This window comes from Sphaeramia orbicularis, chromosome 6 (assembly GCF_902148855.1).
Source record: "Sphaeramia orbicularis chromosome 6, fSphaOr1.1, whole genome shotgun sequence".
NCBI lineage: Eukaryota > Metazoa > Chordata > Actinopteri > Kurtiformes > Apogonidae > Sphaeramia > Sphaeramia orbicularis.
This window is the reverse complement of record NC_043962.1, coordinates 44790379-44816474: the sequence shown is the minus strand read 5'-3', so window position 1 is coordinate 44816474 and position 26096 is coordinate 44790379. Positions and strand designations below refer to the sequence as shown.

The 26096-nt window shown below is 39.8% G+C and overlaps 3 protein-coding genes across 4 annotated transcripts; all 3 read left to right on the top strand.

Annotated features, from left to right (window-relative positions):
• Nucleotides 1–382: 382 nt before the first annotated feature.
• Nucleotides 383–11090, top strand: ppp1r3ab (protein phosphatase 1, regulatory subunit 3Ab). Its single transcript, XM_030135623.1, has 6 exons — nt 383–1281; nt 1703–1770; nt 1857–1954; nt 3333–6586; nt 8993–9005; nt 10830–11090. Exons 1-6 carry the CDS (start codon nt 383–385, stop codon nt 11088–11090), a joined length of 4593 nt encoding a protein of 1530 aa, XP_029991483.1.
• A 1927-nt stretch (nt 11091–13017) lies between these two features.
• Nucleotides 13018–19875, top strand: samtor (S-adenosylmethionine sensor upstream of mTORC1). Of its 2 annotated transcripts, none has more exons than XM_030136876.1 (5): nt 13018–13248; nt 15997–16138; nt 16274–16402; nt 16874–16988; nt 17320–19875. In XM_030136876.1, exons 1-5 carry the CDS (start codon nt 13089–13091, stop codon nt 17950–17952), a joined length of 1179 nt encoding a protein of 392 aa, XP_029992736.1. In that variant the 5' UTR covers nt 13018–13088; the 3' UTR covers nt 17953–19875. The 2 variants fall into 2 exon arrangements, with proteins under 2 accessions (XP_029992736.1, XP_029992737.1); XM_030136877.1 differs by lacking the exon at nt 13018–13248 and adding an exon at nt 14980–15837.
• Nucleotides 19876–20730: 855 nt separating this feature from the next.
• tmem168b (transmembrane protein 168b) lies at nt 20731–26089 on the top strand. The gene is made up of 4 exons (XM_030135976.1): nt 20731–22298; nt 23089–23231; nt 23394–23668; nt 25307–26089. The coding sequence occupies exons 1-4, from the start codon at nt 21162–21164 to the stop codon at nt 25852–25854; spliced, it is 2103 nt and encodes a 700-aa protein (XP_029991836.1). The 5' UTR covers nt 20731–21161; the 3' UTR covers nt 25855–26089.
• Nucleotides 26090–26096: the final 7 nt, after the last annotated feature.

Below are 26096 nucleotides of genomic sequence, written 5' to 3'. Positions count from 1 at the left end.
TTTATGTGGAATCACATTTTTTGTCACATTATCAGTTATTGTATTAGAGAGAATCAGTCTGTGGTGAGTGGAAAGAAATCCAAAGTCCAGCTTTAGACCTTATATGGACCAAAAGCAGGAAAATATAAATAGCTGCTGTGGTGAGTCTTGTGGCTTTTGTATTGATATCTTTATAACTATCTAGGGAGCAATTAGCACAATTATATAAGAGCAATGTCCAAAACTCTTGCAGGTACTGGTGTGTGTATGAGGTATTTAGATAGTATCAGCTGATGATCTGTGCCTCACCGGCCAGAGGATGATATTTTCCCGTCCTAAGCTTAGACCAGTGTACATAGTTTAACTCTCCTCTCGCCTATTTATAGTGTTGGCCCTTGCAACAATGTCATCTGTAACTCGACTCCATCTGTTAAGTCAGAGCATGTTGAATGTCAGTTGCCAGAAGCAGAAACCGTGCAACTCACTTCCCGCTGACTCTCTCACAGAGAGCCCCATGGAGTTTGTGGGACAACCAAGTTCTTCTGGGGCCTGTAACTTCCTGGCATTGCCAGGCCTCAGCTCTTTGGACCTGGATGATGATGATGGTGAAGAGATAGTGATCGGCATCAGACCTAAATCCTCTCCTCTCCCTCGCAGAAAGAGCTCTCTCACTGACGATGACTCAGAGCCTGAGCCACCCCTGAGTGGCTCCAGAAGAGTGTCCTTTGCAGATGCCAAAGGCCTCAATTTGGTTCAAGTGAAGGAGTTTGACAAGTGGGACATACCCATGGTGCCTGGATATGATTACCCTGATGGCCGAAGTAGAGATGAAGAAGAATATTTCATAGTTCCTTTAAATTTTTCCATTCAGTTGTCTACTGAAGAGCTTTTTGCTAAAGTCCATGAGCAGAAAATGGAGTTGGAGACCATTGAGTTACTTCCAGGGACCACAATACTAAAAGGAATGATCCGTGTCCTAAACGTCTCCTTTTCTAAGGCTGTGTATATCCGAACCACTCTAGATAACTGGGCTAGCCACTTTGACCTTTTGGCAGAATACATCCCAGGTTCCAGTGATGGAATGATGGACTCTTTTTCATTTAAGCTCACTTTAGTACCCCCGTTTGAGGAGCTTGGAACCAGAGTGGACTTTTGTCTGCGATATGAGACTTCTGTTGGGACATTCTGGAGCAACAATAACAATATGAACTATGTGCTCTTATGTCACCAAAGAATAAAAGAGCAGAATGAAAAGCTGCAGAAGGAAATAGTGCACAAGAAAAGCTGCCTTAAGACTGTCAGGTGAGGATATAATAGATGGTGTTTGACTAATTTTGAAAAAACTGTGTAAACAATTTAAGCTTATTAGTTAATTAAGTTTATTAGTAACCTGGTATATAATGTTAGACTAAGCAAAAGTTGAGTTAATGTGGTACTGTTATAGGGTCAAACGATTCAATTTCTATCTGTAAAGCTGAAGAAACCATTCACAGAATTATTATTTTCAGTTATTTTTGTTTTGGAGAAATGCAGACAACTGGACAAAGGAAAAGATGTCAGAAAAAAAAATGTATGTTTATGCCTCACCCTGATGATGATGAATATGAAGAAGAGGATGCCTTCTAAATGTCGTCAGTCTCTCTTATTTTAATGATAGGCATGTAAACTTTAACAAGACACATATTTGAAATTCATCATTCAATACATTTTTAATGATTTGCAGTCAGAACCTCGACACTGTTGAAAACATACCCTCTCCGGAAACGTCACAACAGGAAAATGTGCCAACAGGTGAAAACTCACTCTACTGATTGTTAAAATGAAAAATGGTTGTGTTAGTGGAACTACAGCATAAATGCAAAATGGCTCTTCTTCAGATGTGTCGAAACATGGCGCGGGTGTGAACACTGTAAAAAACAACCAAACCGATGATAGTCCGAAAGACACTAAAGAAGAAAATAGACAGAAACTACAGGTGAGTAAAACAATCAACAATACTATATGGGTGCTTCTATGAAACTGGTATCTAAAAACAGGACAGAGGGGCTAAAAATTCAAACCAGATGTAGACTATTGTGATGAAGCAAGTTTGGAAGCACTTTGGGTCTATTTTAAAATAAGTATTTACTGAAAAAAAGAGAAGCTATTTTTCAGATAAAACACATTTTTATATTTTTTCATATTATTTTTTATACAAAAATCTGCATGTAACATGGTAAAAAGGACACGAAAATTACGCGCTCCTATTTTTTTTTAAATATCTTTTTATTTTCTCAGTTACATTTTTGGAATTGAACTAATTATGCAAGGCGGTGTTTCACAAAAATGACCACTGTTGCAAAATCACTCAGGATTTACATGTGATTAAATGGGCAGGTTCTGCATGTAACACGAGTGGACACGTTGGATTACACATGAAACCTGGAATGAGACTGCCGATTCATGAAAAACCCGCATGTCCAGATTAGAAAAACCACTAGGATCATCAAATTTAACACAGTGTCTTTATTTATAGCACTATATAAGACCATTTGTAGATCAAATGCACTGACACCTAGGTAGTTTTCCATGTCCCAATTTTGGTCCTATTTTTGGCTGTAATATTTGATTAAAAATTCAATAATGTTGGAATGGTTCAGAGCAAGAGTATAATTTTTTTTTCTGCATTTATCTGAGGTCATCATTAGGTACATCCTGGGGGGAAATATGTCTAAATTTGTCTTTTATTATTGGGTCAAAAAAGCTAGCAAAGTGCCAGGTACAAAAATGTACCCAGTTTCATAGAAGCACCAATATACTTGTTCTCATATTCAAGACATTATTTAAGACATCATTATGTGTTATTATTTATTGTTGCTGTATTTATGATGAGAAATGTAATGCATGACAGACTGCACATGCCGTGTGTGCTTGTAATACACATAATGATATATATAATGTAAACTTTGTGAGTGTGAATTTAACAGATATGTTGTGCTATTATTGCCGATAAAAAGGGGTCTTAATAACATACAGGGGGAACACAAAACTTAACATGACCCCTGTTGCACTTTCTGAACTGTCACATGACTGAGCTTGAATAACACCAGTGTAACATAATGTACCGCAGACCTAAAGGACACTTTGTGCATGCTGTTTGCATTTCTTCACTGTCTCATATTTTGTCACGGGTGCTCTTTTTTCATACTATTTTAATCAACTACCCTTTTAAATTTAATCCAAAATGTACATGAGGAGTGTATTTAATCCAAGTGTGTTACACCTTTAAATGCCACCTTACTCCATCCCTTTAAAGCAGTATGACAATTGTGTGAGTAAGCTGAAATTAATCTTTCCTTGCTGTTGATGGACAGGCTGAGAACAGACAGAACCACAGCCGAAGAAATCGCAGAAAGGCTGCACGGATGGCTCGACTGAGGAACTACTATGCTCAAAGAGACATAACAGCAAATGACAGTGAAAGTGATGCATCACTTTCACAAACAACACAAACTGTGGAAAAAGAAAGCCCAGTGGAGAAACACTCACTTTCTGAAGTGAACATCAAATCAGAAGACTCTCTGTCTGTTTCTGAGTCATGTCTGGCAACATGCAGCAAATCTACTCTTGATGTCCAGCATGATACCTCAAAGGCAAATGACTATGCATCTAACAACGAGGCAGAGAAATCTGAAAACATCAATGTGGCTGACTCAGCCACATTAACAGGAGCGATGAGTGATAGCCATGATAACCCAGTGCCTTCAAATGACGAGCCTGCTGTTGCAGAGCATGCACATCAACATATCAACAAGTCTGTCTCCAAAGTTGAGCAGAGAAGCCAAAAGAATGGCATGAGTTATGAGTGTGCAAACCCTCCAGGTGAACCCCATGACAGCCTTGTTAGCCAGACCAACAGCTATTCATTTGGAACTGTGGTGGCTCCACTTTATCATCAGGTTTTTGTCAGAGTGGAAAGTGAAAGTCGGAGCTTAGGTGACATAAGAAATCCAGTTTGGGCTACACTGACTAATCCTCACACGGAGAGGGGAGAGAGTTGCTCCACTCAGAGTTACCAGGACAACATTCAGAGAAATCAGTTTCAAACTCAGGAAATAAACCAAGAATGTGCAGATTCCACTTTATGTAATGATCCTTACACTGAAGAAAAAGAAGGTATAAATGTGATAATATCTGACAGTGGGGACAGTATAGAAACCAAACAGGATCAGGTAGAGATTAGAAATTCTGAGGGAAAATTCATAAACAGTCGTTGTCCAATAAAACCTAATATAGCACTGAATCCTCCATCTGAAAATATTATAAACTCTGATTTCTTGAATGCACCACAGAGTTTAAGTCACGAGGGGGAAACACAGGAAGACAATCTAACCCATGACCTCCAAGAGAAAACCGCAACAGCACAGGCTCAGCTGCCAGAAAATTCATGTTCACATACCTGTGAAATGAATAAGGATGAAACACTTTCACACCCCGAGACAGAAGTTAGCATGTCCAGTCTGGAAAACTCATTTTTGTCTTTTCAAACAGTGTCAGTAAGTTTGACAGACCAACAGACCAGCACTAGTGTAGCTCAGTCGTGCGAAGAGCATGATTTTGGTGAAAATGCATCTATATCAACGAGCCATGCATCCTCAGATGAAGACAAAATATCGGAAGCGTTACATGATGATTCAGCTACAAAAGGAAATGAAAAAAGCTCTGTGTCTTGTTTAGAAACTGCGAAGCAAATGGATGTCACAAGAACTGAAAGTTCTCTAGAAACTCAGAAAGAAAGTAATGACTCTATAGAAGTGATGAACAACTCCAATGAAGAAGAAGCAAAACAGTCGGCTAAAATTGAAGTTGTTGGTGTGAAAGCTGAATTAGTGACAAAAGCAGCAGCGAGTAACTGTCACATACTCAGTGACATGTTTGTGAAGCTTGAGGATAAAGACACATTAAAAGATACAGAAATTATTTTCCCAGAAAAAGTAGAGCATGATGAAATGGAAGCTGCAGTCTCAAAGGAGGATTCCAATTTAGACACTACTGAGGTAAAAAACTGGGAAATCATGGTTGAGGAAGAGGAGAGAGACTTGTTGACAGGTGAAGATGAGAGCGAGGCATTGATTTTAGAAACAGAAGATGTGCACGTAGTGGATGATGACCAGGCTGAGGTGGTGGAGAAGCAGCTGGAGGGTTCGGGGTTAGAAATACCATCTGAGCACAGGGAGGACAAAACAGAAATTTTGGTGGAGAATGAGGTGGAGAACAAAGCTGGAGATGTTGAAGAAGAATTAAAGGAGATTTTAAAAGAATTAGTTGAAATGACTATAGGAAGAATAGAGGAGGATCAAGAAAAACACCTTGCACAGCCACAGGAGTCCGATATTCAAGGAAAAGATACCAGAGAAGGAGGGAAAATGGGGGTTGAGGAGGAAATAAACATGACGGAAAAAGATGAAACTGGTGCAAAGTTGGGGGATCAGTTAAAATCAGAGGAGAACCCAGGTGAAGAAGAGGAGAAAATGTTGGTTTTTGATGCAGAGGAGGTAGAGATTTTAGAGTCTGGGGGTATAGAGATAGAGCACAAGGGAGATGAAGAGAGGTTAGACAATACACAAATCAAGGTTAGGGATAATTTATCTGCTCTGGTTGAGCAGTTGAAAGTTGAAATGACTATAAGAAGAATAGAGGAAGATCAAGAAAAACACCTTGCACAGCCACAGGAGGCTGATATTCAAGTGAAAGATACCAGAGATGGAGGGAAAATGGGGATTGAGGAGGAAATAAACATGACGGAAAAAGATGAATCTGGTGTGAAGTTGGGGGATCAGTTAAAATCAGAGGAGAACCCAGGTGAAGAAGAGGAGAAAATGTTGTTTTTTGATGCAGGGGAGGTAGAGATTAAAGAGTCTGGGGGTATAGAGATAGAGCACAAGGGAGATGAAGAGAAGTTAGATAATACACAACACAAGGTTAGGGATAATTTATCTGCTCTGGTGAACAATATGCATGAGGATACCGATGGCAGAGCTATTGACAGAGAAGATACAGGGGAAGGGCAAACTGCACATACACCACCTGAAATGAATCTATGCAAAGAGGAGAATTTTCATAGCAATGAAAATATTACACATGACCCATCCGAAGCTGTGAGACATGAGGATGAGTGTACTTATGCAGAGGGAGGTTCGTGTCTTCTAACAGATGAACCTGAAACTGACAAAACAAGCGACGACAGCACTTCATCAGAGTCCGGATCAGACGACGAGGTGGAACTGTACATGCACTGTCTGAGGGCTGTCCACGGGCAGAACAGCTTCGCACAGACCGCCAGAGACCAGAACAAAGATAAAGAGTTCAGTGTTGGCAAGAGACTTTCTGGAAGCAGAAGCAAACCACTGTCCACATCCCTGCCATCCATCAGCGAGTCTCTGGATGAGGAACAACACCTCAGCCAACTTCAGGACAGTCATGAAGATACGGAGACAGCAGATTTCCAACCCACTGCTGCAGCTCTGTCAGCGTCAAGTGGAGAGGAAAACATCAACAGAAACACTTCGTGGTGGAAAGAGACTTTCTCTTGCAGCAATATCTCAAAAACATTGCTATACGCCACCTTGTTAGTGTTATTTTTAGCTGTAGCTTACCATTATGATTTTCTTGCCTGTTTTGGGCTGTATTTAATATCAGTGGTTTGGCTGTGCTGTCAAGGAGAGAGGCAGCCGGTTAAAAACAACAACAGAGTAGGTTGAATTAAATTGTAAAAACTCACTTTCAGTTGTGTTTCAACATGCTTGTGGCAGATGTCAACATAAAACTTAACTGTAGTATTTTTTAGCAACAAATTAACATATCATATAAAGTTTTCCTTGATCTTAAGAAAATTAAGAAAACCTATGGGCATTGAACTCAAAATAATATAACACATATCAGAAAAAAAATGCTGTTTATTCCCTATGGGACGATGTTAACTCTGTTGTTAAGAGTAAGAACCAATTTTCTTTATGCTTTACTGTATATAAAATGCATGTCAACTCAGCCCACAAGCTGCGGACCATTATTCACACTCGTCTGTTCTGTTTGTACATGGATTAAATTTCAATCACTGCACTTTGTCAATGAAAGCAATATTATGAGTGAAAATAGAATTTGTGTAACATGTGGAATTAATAAAGTGTTCTGTTGACAACTAATGCAGTGAGTTCATTTTTAATAGCAGACAATAGGAGAAAAAACCCTTAGAAACCCCTGTAAATAATAGGAGTAGATTTTTATAGAAATATATAGCATTTGCCAAAGACAACAAAGCAGTCACTTCATGTAACTGAGGTCCTGATGTTGTCATTTGGATAAAAACAGTTAAGCTTAACCCATAAAGACCCAGTGCTACTTTTGTGACAGTTCCCATATGATTTTTCCCTCTAAATGTATTTAATATTATACTGTGTTTGCCTTGTTTCAGTAAAAATCTGGTATTTTCCTCTGTTTAATTTATGGATCATCAGATGTTCATAAAAGATCAGATTAAAGTTGAGGGTTGTTATAACTGAAAAAAGTGACTTTTTCAGCAAAATCTTTCATTAACTGAACATAAACCAAGTGTCTCCATCCACTGTCATTGATCCAACTCCATGGGTTTTACTGGTGAATCAATGTTGTAGTAGGTGACGGTGTTTCCATGTTCACTACGGAGCCTCTGAACATCCAAATGGGTCATATCTAATGACCATGAAAAGATGACGAACTACATTTTACACCAATTATTTACATGTATTGATAGGATTAGTGGCTCTAAGGTTATTAAACATTTTAGATCAGTAGATGCTTTTGGTCACTCAGTGTAATATGGAATATTGTGCAAAATGCAGATTTTTAGATTAAAATGGACATAAAACAGAAAATAGTAGTATTTCTCTTTTAGTGTAGTACTGCAGATTTGGATTTTGGGCCACATGACGAAAGCCTCTATAAAAACTGAACTTATGTTGTAGTTAAATAGCTTAAAATAAATGAATTAATGAACTGTCAGGCATTTAGGTTGCTAACGTAAATAAAGTAGATATTATTGCTGCTCTGGGCAAATAAGACATCTCTTCATTTTTAAAAATCTAATGTTTTTGTTTTTCTTTAAATTTTGCTTTTTCTTTTCATTTTTTTTGTTAAATAGCCTCCATGTCACATGACCCAGTGACACCAAAACTATGTCAAATACTACACTCTATGTATATTTTAAATCAATATTTTAATGGAAGAAAACTCAGCATTTAATTCAGTCACTCTCAGGTTATGTAACTATGAGGCTTAACTTTATTCATAATTAGACATCCTAATCTTTTCTTGATAAAGGGTCTGGTGCATTTTGATACTTTATACAGGAACACAGACATGCTCTGAATGGATTTTTGTTTAATTTAGTTGGAATGTTTGTTTTTGTTTTGTTTTTTTATGTCTTTTTTCCCCACTTCCTCTACTCAGGTAACCACTGGACAAAAAATGCTTTTCAGAAACATGAATAACATCACTGGTATGTTATGTCAAGGATCTGTGGTCATACCCTGAAACTTGACAACAACCCAGAACCTACTCTGACTTGTCACTGTTGGATTGGATATTTGTGTTGCTGGGGTGTTGAAATGTTTTTTCTTTTTATCTTTGGCTGCATTCTGATCAAATCAAGTAAGTTGTTATCAATTTTAAAATATGTTTGGCTTCAAGTTGTGTAAAAGTTGTTTAACCTCAAGCTTTCACACTGTTCAAATACAATATATGTGTTTTTCAAGGTGCAAAGAGCATCTATAAAAAACAATATTTAGTAAGTAAGTAAGTAAAGTTTATTTATAAAGCGCTTTTCACAGATAAAAATCCCAAAGTGCTGTACATAAAATGGGTGCAATAAAACAACATTAGAATAATTTCATAAAATTGATAAAAAGGATAAATCCATCAACCAAAAGCCAAATGTACATGTGAACACAGCTTTTTGAGAGACTAAGTAACCGTTTTTATATCTTTTCCTTTAATACAGAGCACTTTTCAAGGTGAAGTTTTTGCAAACACCGGACAAACCTTCAGCCAGACATTTCTGACATGCGTAATGTCTTTGGTGTCAGTTCAGCAGTAAAGCTAAGGGGGCAGATTCCTTGCAGTAACTATTAAAAGTACTAGAGTAAATTTGTCTCTGACTGACCTATATATATCTATAAAGTCACACATAGAGGTCAGTAAAGGGCCGTAGTCCACAGTAGCTATATCATGTGCTTCCCCCATCCTTTAAACTTTGGTTTTAGGATTTGTTTTGAGTAGAAAACAGCTGCAGCAGTATACTTGGCAGGAGACTGACTGGACATTCCAGTGAGAGCATTACTGCTGTATTTTGCCAAATGGACAGTTCCGACCACCAAAAATAAAACTGAGTTGCATTTTTGATAAGTCAGACATTGAATATTTATATGCAAGCAAAATAAAGACAGGGCTTGTTCATCACTATAAAAAGTAGATATAAATTGTACAATTCATCTCAGCATAAGTCTTTTATTTGAAATTGGAAAATTGATACAACACACACACACACACACACACATTGAGAGGACCACTGCTCAGTTCGTGAATAGTGTTTCATTTTGTAAATTATAATAACAGTATGGTTTAGTCTTTATTTATCTTTTTAATGCTCACTTTTTTAAACTGTCTTTTTACTGCACTGTTTGCACTTTCAGGTACTAGTGAGTAACAGTATTTTGTTTCAGCCTGTGTATTTCTGTGAATACCATGTGAGAAATACATGGACAGAGGACATCCTTATATGGTCTCCTGATGGTAAAGTGATGCAGCTTTTAATTCATTCATTTATTTATTTATTTTGTTAGGTATGTATGAGGGTATGTGTATGTATGTGTATTTATCTATCTGTCTTTGAGTGTCCAAAAAAGCGCAATATAAGTGAGATGTATTATTATTTTTTATTATACTTAAATGAGATAAGTTACCATTTCTCCCATCCTGAATGAAGCTGATGTCCACAGTCAGCTGGAGAGTCTCTCCGAGGAATCCAATAGAAGAAGCCATATTTATCAAGATGGATGATGGTTTCTTAATAAATAATGGCTTTTAGATGAGTTGAGAAATTAAATGCTTTTAATAATCTCTGATCACTTTGTACAGCTCCTGTCTGTACTGAATACTCAGGTGCAGAACAGTCGTTAACTTTTCACCTCTGCTTATGTATAGACCATCACCATGAAAACACAGAAAGCCGCATCTTTCAAATGTTCTGTGAACATTGTAAATGTATCATGTTTTAATTAATTATGTTTTGATTTAATGTGTTATGTAATTATTCGTAAACAATTCAAGTAATTTGTCGATGAAGTGTCAAAGTTTAAAATAAGCAATATTAAAATTAAAAAAAAAAAAAGTATTTAGGCCTCTGGGACATGCACAACCTGGGAGAATGCACCCTGGCGCTTCACTAAACATGTGCATTACCGCCACCTGCCAGACTGGAGTGTGGTACAGTAGATTGGCAGGAAAATAAATAAATAAATAAAAATAATTTTAAAAAACTAAAATTAAATGTAATTTAATTTAATTTTAAAAATACTAATAATACTAAAATGATAACAAAATAACTAAAATAAATAAATAAATAAATATAGATAGATAGATAGATAGATAGATAGATAGATAGATAGATAGATAGATAGATAGATAGATAGATAGATAGATAGATAGATAGATAGATAGATAGATAGATAGATAGATAGGAACACAATGAAAAACAGTTCATTATTTCCCACAGGTACAAATTAATGATGTACCTTTGAAAGGTATCTTATTGTGTCATATCTTATTGTATTCTCCAGGACAAAATGACAAAGCTGATGAGGAAGAACGCTCACCTCAGAAAGCAGCAGATGCTGCAGACTCAGCTGGATCATGCACTGATCAACTCTGAAAGAAACGCTTTGAGTCTGCATAAGAAGAAGGTGCAAATGAGTCGTAAACAGCGGCAGGAGAAACTGACCACATCTGCATATGTGAGGTCTACTGAGGAGATGAGTGAGGAGGAGGATGAGGAAGAGCAAAACATGGAGAAGGACACACACAGAAGTATTGAGTATTAATACACGTGTGTGTGTGCGTGCGTGCGTGTGTAAGTGTTGATTAGTTTTAGATCTGTTAACATCTCATACCTATTTTATGTCATTTCAGTGTGTAAACAATTGTTGATTATCTCTAATGACTTTTATTCTGAACTTGTTTGACTTTTATTCTACCAACTACTTGGGTTTTAAAACATTCTGTCAAGCTGTTTCTGAGATAACACTGTAACATAACATAACATGTGGATGCATCTGAACATGCACTTAGTACCATTCATGAACTTCCCTCAAAGCCTTTACTACCTGTAAGAGTGTGAACAGACATGGATGTGAACACAAACTGTAGTAGTTGGTGGAGGCAGACACCTGCACAGCCATATTTCTAATGTGGCTCAGCCGGCACTTGCCTGATCTCTTAAACTTGAATCTACAGGGACCAGGAGCAGCAGACTGATCAGGACCAGGACACAGGACTGAGGTAGAACCAGAGAGAGGCTGTCTAAATCCATGAGGTCTATGGCACTTTGTTCCAAATCCAGCTGCTCAAAGATGCCCTCAGAGCTGAGGAGGAACTCAAACTGCAGATCACTGCAAAGGGCCAGGAACTGGAGCAGGAGCTTCTTCAAAAGCATGTGGACATGGAAAAAGTCAAGTCCACAATATGTGAACTAGAGAAAGCAATGCTCCAGTCGAGTTCCAGGAGAAGATGGAGAGGATCCGAGCCGGCTGTGAGGCTCAGCTGCAGCACCTGAAAGATGTGAACAGTAAAACAGCTGCAAATGTGAAAAAAGCAGAAGAGCAGGTGCAGGTCCAGGTTGAACAGTGGCAGCAGGATGGGACCAAACCCACCATAGCGACTGCAGACCTGCAGAGAGATATGTAGTGGAAGCATGAGGAGTCTGCAGAGATAGAGGCAGACATGGAGTCTGCATGTCATAAAAAAGACAAGGAGAAGAAAGGCAGGCTGACCAGACTCTTCATGTGGTTTGGATCCTACTGAATACCCATAAAGCCTTCTAGGAGCTGGCTCAAACTAACACTGCAATTGTTAAGACTGCCAGCAAAATGATTGGTGCTCCTCTTCTGTTCCTGGAGGATATCTACAAACAGCACTGGGTACGCAGAGCGATCTCCATCATCAAAGACTCCCATCAGCCCTCTCAGGGCCCGTTCTCCCTCCTGCCATCCAGCAAGAGGTACAGAAACATCAGCTGTAGGACCAGCAGGATGCAGAACAGCTTCTATGCACAAGCTGTAAGACTGAGAAACAGACTGTGCCCCCTCCCCATCCTTACACACACTCACACACCCCACACTGCCGTGAACTCTGCCACCCCCCACCCCCCACCCCAATCCACATCACTGAGAGTTTCACAGACAGACTGTACCCCCTTTTCAATGCCCAGACACAGAACACACACACACACACATACTGCATCGAAATGGCTTCTGTTTTGTGTTTTTATTAAACCACAGTGGGAGTTGGACTAGGAAAAAAACTGACAATAATAATTAATTTATTAGCTCTGCAGGTGAGGCCAGGTATCATCACCACGTGTTGACTGACCCTTGGACCACACTGGACTATTCTAATGATGACTGTGTACACATTCTGAATAATACATTTATGTGCATCAGCATGTAAGACAAACAAATAAGACAAAAATCTATAAAAAGTTATGCCAAGTTGTATCCTACGTAAAATTAAAGTAGATTTGTGACGTTTGTTTTTTGCAGATTTTTCTTTTGATACTCATGAAACCGACTGTCGACTTTGCTCTCACGTGTCATTGTGCGCGTTAGGATTTACAAGGTGCACTGAACGCCTCACAGCACGTTTTCTAGTTCAGGTGCGCTTTCGGCTCTGTGATTGGACGTCGAGCTGTCAGTTGTACAACGTGTTGGTCAACGTCAACCAATCAGCTTCCGCGTTGTTGGCCGGTGCACCGGTTCGCCGGTCGGGTTGCAGCTGAGAAAAGGGGAACCGACTGGCGGAGGAAGCATCAGCGGTGTGGTGCTATGGACCCCAGGGACAATGTTGAGACAGGGGAGACGGAAAACCACTCGGAGCTGTTTTACGTGCCGATTCCAGATGAAGCTCCGTACAAGAAGGAGCAGGAGAAGCTGTCAGGGGTCGTCAAAAACGTGCACAGAAAACTGCGTAGGAAATACCGAGAGGGTAAGCTGGCTCATTGGGCCCCTGTCTGACTGGTTCTGCAGCCGACAGGCTAACACTGAGCATTAGCTCTCACATATTTAACTAAATGCGACTGGTAACCGGCTTCCTTGTAAACATAAACTTATTCCGGTTGCAAAATGTTATTCCAAGCTAGCTGCCTGTCCTGTAAGGATGCGGACTACAACCCGCAGCAGTGGGGGTTAATTCAGCAAACAAGGCCTTTAAAGCTTCTTAACCTCAACCGAGCACACACTGCGAATGTTGTGACTGTTCATAAACAACTCACCATTCAACATAGATCTACTGCAACACAAATACTCTACAAATGAGAAACGCAACCGTTGATAACGTTTTTTTTTTTTTTTTTCTTTACAGACAGTTTAGCAACCATAGTAGGTCACACAGTTCTGTCCTGGCTCTGCTACATCTGATTTATTTTATAGTATTGCTATTTTTCAGAAAATTCGTGTTACATTTTGTGAAAAGGTGTCTTTCAGACCACACGAACGGATTCAGTTTCAACAGGCAACAACCACAGTTTGTTGAAAGACCTAGACAGAGTGTACAAGAGATTTAAATAAGATTTCATATGTTAAACTCCAATAAAGAGTTCAGAAGAGGAACTATAGTTGAGGTACACTGTTAGGAATGGCATTACTGATGTACTTTTCATTGATGTCTCATGAGTTTGCAGACCAAAATGCATATTTGGGAAAAGTGCAGATGAAATTAGAATGTAACCTCAGAGTTAGAAATGTACCTGTTTGTGAAACTACTTGGGTCTGAGAAAGAAATCATAGTGGCCACCTGCTGAAGGCAGGTTAAGATGGTGTTGAGAGCGTTACTATGGCCTACACTGACCATGTCCCCTTTTTGGATGCTTTTGTTTTTTGGTGAGGCACAGAAAACTGATAAGAAGCCACTTAATGGGAGGTGATGATGATTGATCCTTCAGATAAAATGTTTGAGCTCACCTAGTCAAGTCTTCATAGCCTGCTTTTGTAATATTACTCAGAACAAACTTAATACACTCTGACCACCATGGATTGGATCTTAGCAGATAAGACAAGGCAAAACTAAAGCACCCTTCATTTTCCATCCATTTGCATTGCAGTTTCTGAGACAAGTAATGGAACTTTTAAAGTTTTTTTCTTGGGAAGATATTTCGAAAGCTGAATGGCTGCAATACCCACTAGATGTTCACCTGCATCCATATGCTTGGGGAATTTGTTTCTTTGTTTCTTTTGAGAAACAGTCAATTTTATCATTTTGGACAGGAGCATATATAAACAGAGACTGTGTAAAAGGGGAAGTTTGGAAATTACCCCTCTTGAATATATTTTGCTTCTCACTTACATGTGAGTGTCAGAGGGCTTGGCTTATAGAAGAAACTACTGGTTTACTTTAGACAGAGGAGTTTAGTTCCAGCTATAACTTTTAGGTGAACACTCTAGTTTTCAGCACCTGCCAGCAAAACTGTGCAAAAAGTGCCCTGGGTATGAAAACACAATGCCAACCCACGCAAAGACTTTGCGCTGTTGTTGACACAGCAGTTTGCTCAAGCCTCACTAATTTTTCTTCTTTTTTTTTTTTTTTTTTTTTTTGTTTTGTTTTGTTTTGTTTTACTGAAGTAAAGCAAAGTTTTACTGGAGAGAACTATGCATTGTGTAGGAGGGGAACACTAAAAGGCAAATTCAGAACAGCAGGTGGTAAGCTTCATTAGAAAGAAATGATAATTAGTTCAGATTCATTAGATCAGTATATAATGACTATTTAACTGTCTCTTTCCCCCGGGGCTGGTTTATTTCACTTGACTGTCTCAGAGTCAGAAATCAAATGCATCTGTTTGATCATTTCACTGCCCACAAAATTGGTATAAATAGCAGAATGAAAATGCACAGTATGAAGCAACTTTAATTAGACAAAATGGCTTTTGGTATATGTTAGGCTCATCCTTCTGGTGTAGAAAACATGATGGCATTCTTTAATATCAGGTCAAGTAATGCTGTGCAGCACCTGTCCTTTTTCGAACTAGAAAAACAATATAACCATAATGTAATAAGTTAATCTTAAACATAGTCAGACTGAAAGTAGACTCATTGCAGAAGTTAGTTGTTTTTGGAGGCCAGAACAGCACAGAGATCTTGTCCTGCAAGCAGACCCCATGATTGGTTAATAAGTAAAGCATGATCTGGTAGGCTTGGCATTGAATCACAGTGGTCATGCTTTCAGAGTGCTGCTGTTTACCACCACTGCTCTTGTTGTCCTTTCATTTCAGCAAATCTGATAATAGAGTTTTTCCTTGTGGTCATGGGATTGCTCCCTTATCAGTGTGTTTGCCTATGCTACAGGCTGTAAAAATTCTGAGCAGCTGTGAGCATGAGCTGAGGGTATATCGGTGGATGTTATTACTGTGAAATGGCTGTTTGAGAATGGTTTTAGAGAAATGGTTCTGTTGGAGCAAACACGTGAACATGTAGGCTGTGTTGAAGCAACAGAGAAACAGCTGTGGTCTGAGCTTTTTTAACAGGTTTCCTCAAAGGATTCCAGTCATGTTTTGGTGCTTTATTGGATGAACAAAGTTGGCAAGTAAGTTGTGAATGTTTGCTACCGCTGTGGATGAACCTTTCCACACTAAAACAGACTACTGTGCAGGAATGCATGAGCCAGTAATACATTCAAGTAATGTGACTGTGAGTAGATGTCTCAGATTGTTTTATTTCTCTGGATTTTATGTCTGTTTTACAGTGGGCGACTTCGATAAGATCTGGCGGGAGCACTGTGAGGATGAGCAGACTCTGAGTGAATATGCCCTCGCCATGAAGAATCTTGCAGACAACCACTGGACAAAAAACTGCGAAGGAGAGGGGCGCATCGAGTGGTGCCGCAGGTACTGTTGACCGCTGATGAACATGTCCACGATGAGGTTGGACTCGACTGAATCTTTGGGATATGCTTTTGTGGCTCTTGGAAAGTAAGATTTGCCGATATCTGAGTAACACGTGTTTTGCTTCCACTTGCACAGTGTCTGTCAAGAGTACTTTTTGGACGGTGGGATAAAAAGAATGTTAGAGAAGGACGAGAAAACTGCTGCGCATGCCATTGGTCTGTCAGCGGCATCTGTAAGTGCCCAACCACACAGCACCATCCCTAGGTAAGTACAGAGAATGTCGTCTGCTGGAACAGTGAATGTTTGCCTCTTGAATGTAATTTGTGAAAGAGTATCAGTAACTGACTTGTGTGTGTTTTTAAGATAGTTTGTGATCTTTATTTCTGCTCATGCCATTGCTAATAGTTGTTTTTTCTGTCTCTTATACAAACCCTGTGCAGTCCCCTTCACAAATGATATATAAACCTGCTCATTAACACAAGCAGCTCATTTTTAGCGTGTTGTCACAGATCGACAAATTAATGAACACTTGAATAAAATATCCAGTTTGTTTTGTTGTGGAAGAAAAATCAAATTAACAGTTCATTTTAAACTTATATGTGTATGTGTGTAAGTGGCTCTTAAAAGATGCAGAACTTACACGTAAACACTTTTTAAGCACAAAAATGTTAACTGCATCATGTGTGAGTTTTTTGCTATATTTGTTATGGACAGTTCTGGTAAATTATGTTGCAGTTCAATCTCTCAGCTGGGGAAGATGCGCCTTCTGGATGTGGGAAGCTGCTTTAACCCTTTCTTGAAGTTTGATGAATTCCTCACAGTTGGTATCGACATAGTGCCTGCAGTTGAGGTATTAAATTATTCTGTATTTTTTTCTTCACAGTGTGTTCTTAAAACCTTATTGACACAAATAAAATGCATGACTGTTTCCTGTTTGGTAGCTCATTGCTAACATTACAATGGAAATGCAACACCAGAAATGACTCATACAGGGCTATCTGTGCGGTTAGACTCTGTGCTCCATTTCAGCTGAAAGCAGAACAAAAAGTGCCCTGCGTTTTGCAGCTCCAAGCAAAAACAACTGTAGATATGAATAGGTGGAGTCAGAATGGCAGTGGATGTAAAATATCAGGTTTGAGCCACAACAAATGCTAATTTCGTACTTTTCCTCCCTTCTTCAGAGTGTGTACAAGTGCGACTTCCTCAACCTCCAGCTCCAGCAGCCTCTCCAGCTGGCAGGTGACGCAGTAGAAGCCTTTCTCCGCCAGCTCCATAACCCCATTGACGCTCTGCCAGCCCAACTTTTCCACGTGGTGGTCTTCTCTTTGCTCCTCTCCTACTTCCCCTCACCATACCAGCGCTGGATCTGCTGCAAGAAGGCCCATGAGCTGCTGGAGCTGCACGGCCTCCTGCTCATCATTACCCCCGACTCTTCTCACCAAAATCGCCACGCCCTCATGATGCGCAGCTGGCGTGTTGCAGTGGAATCGCTGGGCTTCAAGCGCTATAAATATGTCAAGTATTCCCACATGCATCTCATCGCCTTCCGTAAGGTGTCTGTGGCCACCACCAGTGATCTGGTATCTCGCAACTACCCTGAGATGCTCTACATCCCTCAGGACTTCCATGCCAATGAGGAGGAAGACTGTGCTGACGTGCCCGTGCAGGTGCGCTCCGAATTTGAGGATGACCAGCTGGCTTGGAGCTTCATGGAGCTACCTGACACGCCCTATGATTCTGATTCTGGGGAGAGCCAGAGCAGTTCTGTGCCTGGTTTCCATGAGTTGGAGGACCCCATCCTGCTCCAGAGCTAGGCTTCACCAGCTACCCCCGTCCTCCTTTTCTCTACATAACTGTCACCTCCCCTTCAACTGCTGCGCTGCCAAATTTAACCTGCTGCATTCTTCTCCCATTTCTCCTCCCTCTCCTTAAAACAATGCAGTTTGCACAGTGTGAAAGAGAGAAGTTTACAGATTTCAGTTATTTTCTCATATCCACACTCCTCTGAGAGCACACGCATACACTTACAGAGACACTTAGACACACATAAACACGCACACACACTAAGATGGATATATTTTGATAAATAGCTAGTTTTTTTAAGAGCTGGAAAGTGAATGCCCTTAAGATATCTTAAATCCCTACTCCTTAATTTCCATCCCATCTTCCAATCAACTCTTAATAACAAAGTCAGCTTGTCTACATTCTGTATTCAGTCTCTATTTTAATAAGCTAGTATGGCAGGCTGCTTAGTACAAAAGCCAAATACCGTAACCTGAGGAAGCTGACGGGAGTTTGATTGCACTGGAGTGACTGACATGGAACGACTGGACTGGTGTGCTTGCTTCTGTCACAGTCATGCAGCTAGACTTTTCTTAAATTCTTGATGTGCATTTAGTTTTCCAGGAAAAATATATATTCTCAACAGTCAAAACATTGGTGTTGTCCAGTGTAAAGTGTGGCAATGCCATTTTATCTTGGCATTCTTGACTGATTTGTGTATATTTTACAAGAAAGTGGTATTTGTAGCATTTTAAACATTTTCAGAACCACGATAGAAGTATTACTAGGTTTACTAATGTGAAACTGTAACTGTGTTTACTCATTGTGTAACAAGGTACGAGTGTTAGGTAGGTATTGCATTTTTCCCTTCTCTCATTCTCTAGATATTAATACTGAATTATCTCCTAGTAGATTTCCAATTAATTTTTGTTTCCTACCCAAAAAAGACATAGTTCAGCACTGCGAGTCAGTGTCCCATATCAAATGGACTTTACAAACTCAATATCTTTTACATACCTTTTTAACTTTGATGTGAAAATACAGAAAATCTCTGCCTCCGTAAAGATTCAGATCTGAGCTCCTCATAGTCAGGAAATTGACGCTGACTGAAGAAATTTGCACTAGTGAACTGTTTTGTCAAGCAGGACTCTTAAAACAGGTGAGATGCTGTAGATTTTTAGCAATAGCAGAAGCAGGATCTGGTCTTATCTGAAGGTACTGTATCGTACAGGGTGAGGATTTAGCTAAAGACACTACCACAAAAAATGCTAGTGTGTTTTCCAGCCTGTGCCTGAACTGAACAGGTTTGATGTGTGGATGTGGGTGTATTTGTCAGTGTGAATGAAGGAATGATTTAACGTTAAGTTTTTTTTTTTTTGTTTGTTTTGTTTGTTTTTTTTTGTCGGTGGCACTTTATCATTGATCCTAAAGGGTGTCACATATGTAGTTATTTTCTTATGAAAACCAGTTTTACAACCAACATTATGGGCCCATAAGATCATAACCAGTAAGTCTAAGGTGCCTTCTTTGTTCACAGTTTTGTTGCAAACAGACTCATTCCCTTGCAGAAAACTTTCCAAGAGTGACATCAAGCTTCTAAGGCCAAACAGAACATACAGCTGTGCAGTACTCCTTTGTCATTTCAGTGGTTAACAAGAAACACTTCCTGTTTTGATGTGATGCGGTGTCGTTGCCATTTCCATATCATTTTCCGGTTAATGCATATCCTCTCTGCTGATATTTCCCAGGTTTATACATATAAAAACACTAGACAGTACCACATACTTAAGACTTTTAAGTGTGTTTTGTGATAAATTGGTGCATTTGTCTTCCACTGTTTCTTTGGCCCATTTGCATGAAGTGGTTCATCTTCAATATCATTTTCAACAATGCAGAACAATATGTGTGCTTATAGTATGGTTGTATTTCTCTTTTATAAATGAATGTAAACGTAATGTGATTGTGTGTGTTTTTTTTTTTTTTTTTCCCGATGAGTTTATCTCCTGCTCTTTGTTTCTGCAGTTTAAAGACACTGAACTCGGACTGCTCAAGGCCTCGCAGTAACCTTGAATTGCAGCTTCTCTTTGTTCCATTTTTTAAATACGGTTTACTATTTGACTAGCTCCCAAACTGGGTCACTGTAATGGTGTAGGATTTGACAGTATCAATAAAGCAGACTGTAATTTTGCTCATATAAGAAATTTTGTCTGCTAACAATTTTTACTCAAGTATAATTCGATATTAAAACTTAACTATATCTTAGAGGTAAATATTCTGTTTCTTCACTACCATTTGTCTTTCAGTCTCAGTTGCTTATAATGTTTCAGTCCAGTGATTTGGGATGTTTGTGGTAAACTGTAGGATTAAGGGGTCTTTAAGGAGTTTTGTTGAAATTTAAAGTCTTAAATTATAAAGTAAAACAAAAAATGTAAAAATACTTGATGAATAAAGCATTGACACAAAGCTGAAAATACACTTTTCTTAACACATGAAAAGTTTAACTTTTAGAGAGACATGGTTTCCACAATACAAACATGTCCGTATAAATTCTGATCAATTGTAGATTATACAATAAAAATATAAAATAGCTTTAATGAGATCAATCTCAAACACTAATACAATGGTAAAAGTAATCCAAGGATGTACAATAATAAACATTAAGCCACTTTAATCCATAATTCTGCTTTAATATTACCTAATTAAATACTTTTGGTTCATTCAAAAAATTGCATAGTTTATAAACTATTTTTCTGAATGCAGCTTATTAAACGTACGGAGTATTATGTCTGGTGAAAAGGAGATGAGCCCTTCCGTCATTGTGTGTCTGAACACTTTTGGCCCTTCATCCTTGCCGTAGTTGAGGATGTAGAGTTCAGACATGGCGCCTGTCATCTGACTCAAAACTTTTGATGCGACAAACTTTTTGATATGTTTTTCCCTTTCTTGGCAGCTGGCTTTAGGGCGCTCCACCTCAGACGTTTTAAATCGGTTTCAGAAATAAGATGAAAATATCATAAACAACGACTTTCAAGATGTAAACGTTGATGTTCGCTGCGTTGACCGGGTGTAAACCTGGTAGCCAACGGTAGCTAAGCTAACTTTGAACAAGTTGATGGTAGTTCGCTAGCTAAACTTTGGATGAGTGAGATGTCTTAAATTCTACTCTGATAAAAAAAAGAAAAAAAACAGCCGCGACTAAGTGCCTGTTACTGACACTGGACAGATAATCTTTAGTATCAAAATGTGTCGCTTTCTCCGATACTGTGTCAGCCACTGTCTCCACGCCGCCATGACCCGGCTAGAGGAGGTCAACGGGGAGGTGAACATGTGGTCCTCCCTCCGGTGGCTGGGCTACCTGTCCGGGCTCAACCTGCTCATCGCCCTGTGCCTGGGGCTCTACGTCCGATGGGAGATGACAGCGGAGTCCACCATCCTGGTCATTTTCATCTTCGCTCTGTTAGTCCTCGGGATCGCCAGTATATTGCACTATTACTTCAACATGGAGAAAGTGAGTCTGAGTCTGCTCCACCTGTGGTTCGGCTTCCTGCTCGGCCTGCTCTGTTTCATCAACACCACCGCCATCAGAGGAGATGTGAAGGAGCAGGTGTCCAACTACCTGATGCTGTCCAGCATGGCCCTGCGGACTCTGTGGGCTCTGCTGGAGAGGATGTTCGGATGCGCCAGGTACCGGCCTGCTTTCCTCACCTCGGCTGAGAGGCTGGAGCTGGCGGGCTTCGCCACAGCCAGCACGGTCCTGCTCATCCAGAAGTCCATGAGTGTGGTGCTGCTGGTGGTGGCTCTGGCCACCGTCATGATCGCCCTCCGGATGAAGGCTCTTCTGGCTCTTTCTAACTTGATCTGCTTCGCCATCATCACCGGTGTGGTGTTTTTTAAGTCTCTAAACATCGCCACCAATCCTTTCGCCCTCGCCTGTTTCTTCAGTCAGCTCATCTGCGACCCCCTGTTGGATGTGTACTTCAGCGGCCTGTCTGTGACCGAGCGCTGGCAGCCCTTCCTGGTGTGGCGGGGCTTGTGGCGGCGGCTGTCCCTGCTGCCTCTGCTGATGGTGGAGGTGACTTTCATCATCGTGGCCGCTCGGAAGCTGACAGACCTGGACCAGTGGTACCTGATGATCCCAGGGTTTGTGGTGTGTGCGCTCTTCTGGGCCATATGTCACATGGTATTTGTCATCACTGTGTGGGGCTTTCACACCAAACTCAGTGACTGCCAAAGACTGTGCCTGGCTCAAGGGTCTGGGGTCAGCGGTTTGGACAAGATTATGGCCTCAAAGGGCATGAGACACTTCTGCCTCATCTCTGAGCGCCTGGTCCTTTTCACACTGCTGTCGACTGTTGCTGTGGCAGCTCTTTGTTGGCAGGTAAAGACAAAACTATACTCACAATATGGAAGTATAAGACTTAAATTAAGCATTTCACAAAATGTGGTTTATGTTTCTTCATTTATTTGCAAGTTAATTTCATCATAACCGCACAAACACCCGTTACTCAGCTACGTTTGATGAGGTTTCCTGTTCCACATTCACAACTGATTGATTAGCCACTGTGAGAATATTCTTCAAAAATTGAGTATAAATGCCACATTATTTAGATTCATGTTATATTTTCTTAGAAAATGTAACATTTTTTAGAAAAATGTGAAAATCAAATACAACAATAAAATAGCAATTAGTTTTAGTTTTTCTTTTACCTTTATTCAACCAGGAAGTCACATTGAGATGAGGAAACTCTTTTACAAGGGAGACCTGGCCAAGGTAGCAGTCATACAAAGTCCAAATGGCATCAAGAAAAACAGCGTCATTCCGTCTTCACTGTATTCTCCATGATACTTTTAAAATCATTAACAGAAATTAATGCATGTAGTTTTACAGTTTTTTGTGGCAAAGTGCGATTTGCAGTCTAATCCTTGCACTGAAGGAGCTCATCTTTTAGGTATGAGGCTGTTTGGAGTCACTAACCTTTATCCTGTATCATGTTCACTCTTTTGTTTGTTGTTTTTTCTGCCTACATCTATGTCATGTAATAAATTGTAGCGCATCAAATAAATAAACAACACATTCATATGGGGTCGTAATGTGCACCAATGTTAAGCATTTTTATCATTTGTTGTGTGATTATTAGTAATGACTGAATAATAAATGTGCTCTGCAGGTGTCCAGCAGTATCTTTGTGAGCATGTTTCTTCTGGTTTTGCCCCTGGAGTCTCTGTTCCACGGTCTTTTCTATGAACTCGGAAACAGCCTGGGAGGAACGTGTGTGGGATATGCAGTGGTCATCCCCACCAACTATTGCAGGTACAGCTTAATGCATTATCATTGGCAGAACAGAAAATAACTATTATACAGACAGTAGTGTAAAAACCCAAATGATGTACCAGTTGAATATTAAAAAGTCCTGAGCCAGTATTTTTATAGCCTAGTTTTTAACTCTTCTTTTTCTCTGTGTGTGCGTTGTAGTCCTGACGGCCAGCCCATGCTGCTGCCTCCTGGTCAGGTGCACGAGCTGAACATGCGCTCCACAGGGATGTTGAACAACATGCAGGGTTTCTTCGCACATCACTTAATTGAGGCTTTTGGCTGTGACTATTCCACCAGTGGGGTGACCCTAGAAGCTTTGCAGGCTAAAATCAGATCCTTCTTGGAGCTTCGCACAGCGGATGGACCTCGTCATGACACCTACGTCATCTTCTACAGTGGCCACACCCACCGCTCGGGAGAGTGGGCGCTGTCAGGTGAGGAGGCATCTGCTTTAAGACAACAGAGGCGCAGGTGCACAAATGGGAACATGTACCATATAATATCAGTGGTTTGGTGGTGTGACCTGTAACGTACCCTCAGTTACTAAAGTTAGTTGTTATCTATATAAAGTCTTTGTTTTTAGTTTTAATTTTAGTTTTATTTCGTTTTTAATAGTACATGAAAATGTATTACTTTGAGAAAATAATTATGGATTTTTTTTTTTTTTTTTTTTCAGATATTTTGTGGGAAGTCTTAAGTTGCAGAGGCTAAAAAAGTGATGTAACGTGATGCATGACTTCAAAAATGATTAAGAAAATCATTGTCATGGTGCATCAAATGCAAAATTTTTGGCCAATGTTAATATTAAAAGTGACATTTTAGTCGATAATTTCTGAAAAGTATCCCTCATAAGATTATCTTTCAACACAAAGTCAAACATGCAAATTTATGTAAAAAAAAAACAACTTTAAAGGAGTGATATTTTGCTTTTTTAAATGTAATTATGCATTTTAAAACATTTCCCTGAGGTCTACATAAACTATAAATGCTATGCTTGGGTCTGAATTCTTCATTAATTAAACTCCACAGGTCCATCTTCAACAATATTTCTGAGTAATGACACCAGAAAGGTAATTTTGATTGCTGCCCCTTCAAATGCAAATGAGCTACTTAACACCCCACCCCCTCCAGGTTGTTGACTGCTGCTGTGTCCCGTTCAACGAACAACAGAACGTTTTAGGCAATCAGCTCAAAGTTTGGACATATTTTCAGTATGGATTACAACCGCAGCTGCTGACAAACAATTATGGCGTACTCGAAGAAATGTTCGTCGGAAGTCTTGGCCTTATATGTGCAAACGTCGTGGTGTAACAAGTTGTAAAGCATAACAAATTAAGCAGGAGTTGAAACAGGTTGTAGAATCCACTCGATTTTTGACAAAATGAATATAAAGACAGCTTTGCAGCACCTGGAGGGTTCAAATTCAAACTTTATGAACTATTAGGGTTCAAATACACAACTAAATATACCAAAGGCTAATAAAAGTGGGTTTAGCAAAATATGAGCCCTTTAATATAACATAACAGATAAATATCTGCCACTGGGGGAGAGATGTCTTAAATGCTGATACCAATATTTCACTGCATCCCTAATCATTGTGTGCTGAAGGTCTCATCTCGTGCAAAGCCATTTTTTATCACAAATGGCTATGTTAGTTAATGAAATTTTATTTATATAGCGCCACATCATAACAAAAATTATGTCATGATACTTTACATTTAGATGAGCCACCCAGGAGTCGAACCTAGAATCTTTTCATCCGTAGTCAGATGTTTTATCCAGTGCACCACTGAAGAATCTATAGAGATTAATTTTTTTCACCTTATTCACATCTTTTTTGCTCAGTTAATTTGTAAATGTAAATATTTTCATAATTTCATATTATTTATTTTGCTCTAAAACAAAGAGAAACATTTGTAGTTGTCATTATTTACAGCTTATTATGCTATTGTTTTACTGGTCTGGTCCACTGGAGATCAAATTGGGCTGAATGTGGAACCTGACTTAACTTAAATGAGTTTGACACCCCTGATCTAAAAGAACCACGGTGCTGTTCCTCTGTTCGTCCTCAGGCGGAGACACCCTTCGTCTAGATCAGATCTTGGACTGGTGGAGGGAGAAGAACGGCAGCTTTTGTTCCAGACTCATTTTGGTACTCGACTGCGACAACTCGCTGCAGTGGACGAAGGAGGTCAGGAAGGTGGAGGGTGTGTATGTGGCAGTGCAGGGGGCCACGCTTGCAAGAGTGACGGACACAGAAGTGGAAGACCCCCCTCAGCTGGGAGACTTCACCTCACAGTGGGTGGAATATAACTGCAAGTCAAACAGTGACATCCGGTGGTCTGAGAGAGGCAGGGCAGTCTCGGCCCACTACGGTCTCTCCAAACACTGGAGCGACTACACACTGCATCTGCCCACAGGAAGTGATGTCACCAACCACTGGAGCATGTACTTCCCCCGGATGACGTACCCGGTGGTCCAGCTGGCCCTGTGGTGCAGCGGTCTGAACCTGCTGTGGTTCTGCGGCGTCTGCCTACGATGTGTCAAGAGAATCAAACTGAACTGGTTTCCGCCGGCCATACTGGACACCGGCCAAGGTTTCAAACTGGTCCGATCCTAGACAAACAACAGGCTATGTGGAAAATCTGTATTTCACAAAAAAAAAAAAAAATTATATTCCAGAATATTTTTAATGAGGTGTTTGGACCCTGAAGTTTAGGCAGCTATTTGGATTGTAAAGTCATTGCTAAACAGTGCCCAGATGATTACTGATGCAACACAGTACTTAGTTACTGATTGGTGTGTGTGGAGTTTTTTTTTAATATTCTTTGCAAAATTATTATTATTTTTTTAAATTAAGAC

Excerpts from the sequence above, each read along its gene's own strand:
- ppp1r3ab (XM_030135623.1), top strand. The coding sequence starts at position 383 with ATGTCATCTGTAACTCGACTCCATCTGTTAAGTCAGAGCATGTTGAAT. Across the intron at positions 1,771-1,856 it reads ACAGGAAAATGTGCCAACAG|ATGTGTCGAAACATGGCGCG; the intron begins GTGAAAACTCAC and ends GCTCTTCTTCAG. Across the intron at positions 1,955-3,332 it reads AAAATAGACAGAAACTACAG|GCTGAGAACAGACAGAACCA; the intron begins GTGAGTAAAACA and ends GTTGATGGACAG.
- samtor (XM_030136876.1), top strand. The coding sequence starts at position 13,089 with ATGGACCCCAGGGACAATGTTGAGACAGGGGAGACGGAAAACCACTCG. Across the intron at positions 16,139-16,273 it reads CGCATCGAGTGGTGCCGCAG|TGTCTGTCAAGAGTACTTTT; the intron begins GTACTGTTGACC and ends CCACTTGCACAG. Across the intron at positions 16,403-16,873 it reads CCACACAGCACCATCCCTAG|TTCAATCTCTCAGCTGGGGA; the intron begins GTAAGTACAGAG and ends ATTATGTTGCAG.
- tmem168b (XM_030135976.1), top strand. The coding sequence starts at position 21,162 with ATGTGTCGCTTTCTCCGATACTGTGTCAGCCACTGTCTCCACGCCGCC. Across the intron at positions 22,299-23,088 it reads TGGCAGCTCTTTGTTGGCAG|GTGTCCAGCAGTATCTTTGT; the intron begins GTAAAGACAAAA and ends TGTGCTCTGCAG. Across the intron at positions 23,232-23,393 it reads ATCCCCACCAACTATTGCAG|TCCTGACGGCCAGCCCATGC; the intron begins GTACAGCTTAAT and ends TGTGCGTTGTAG.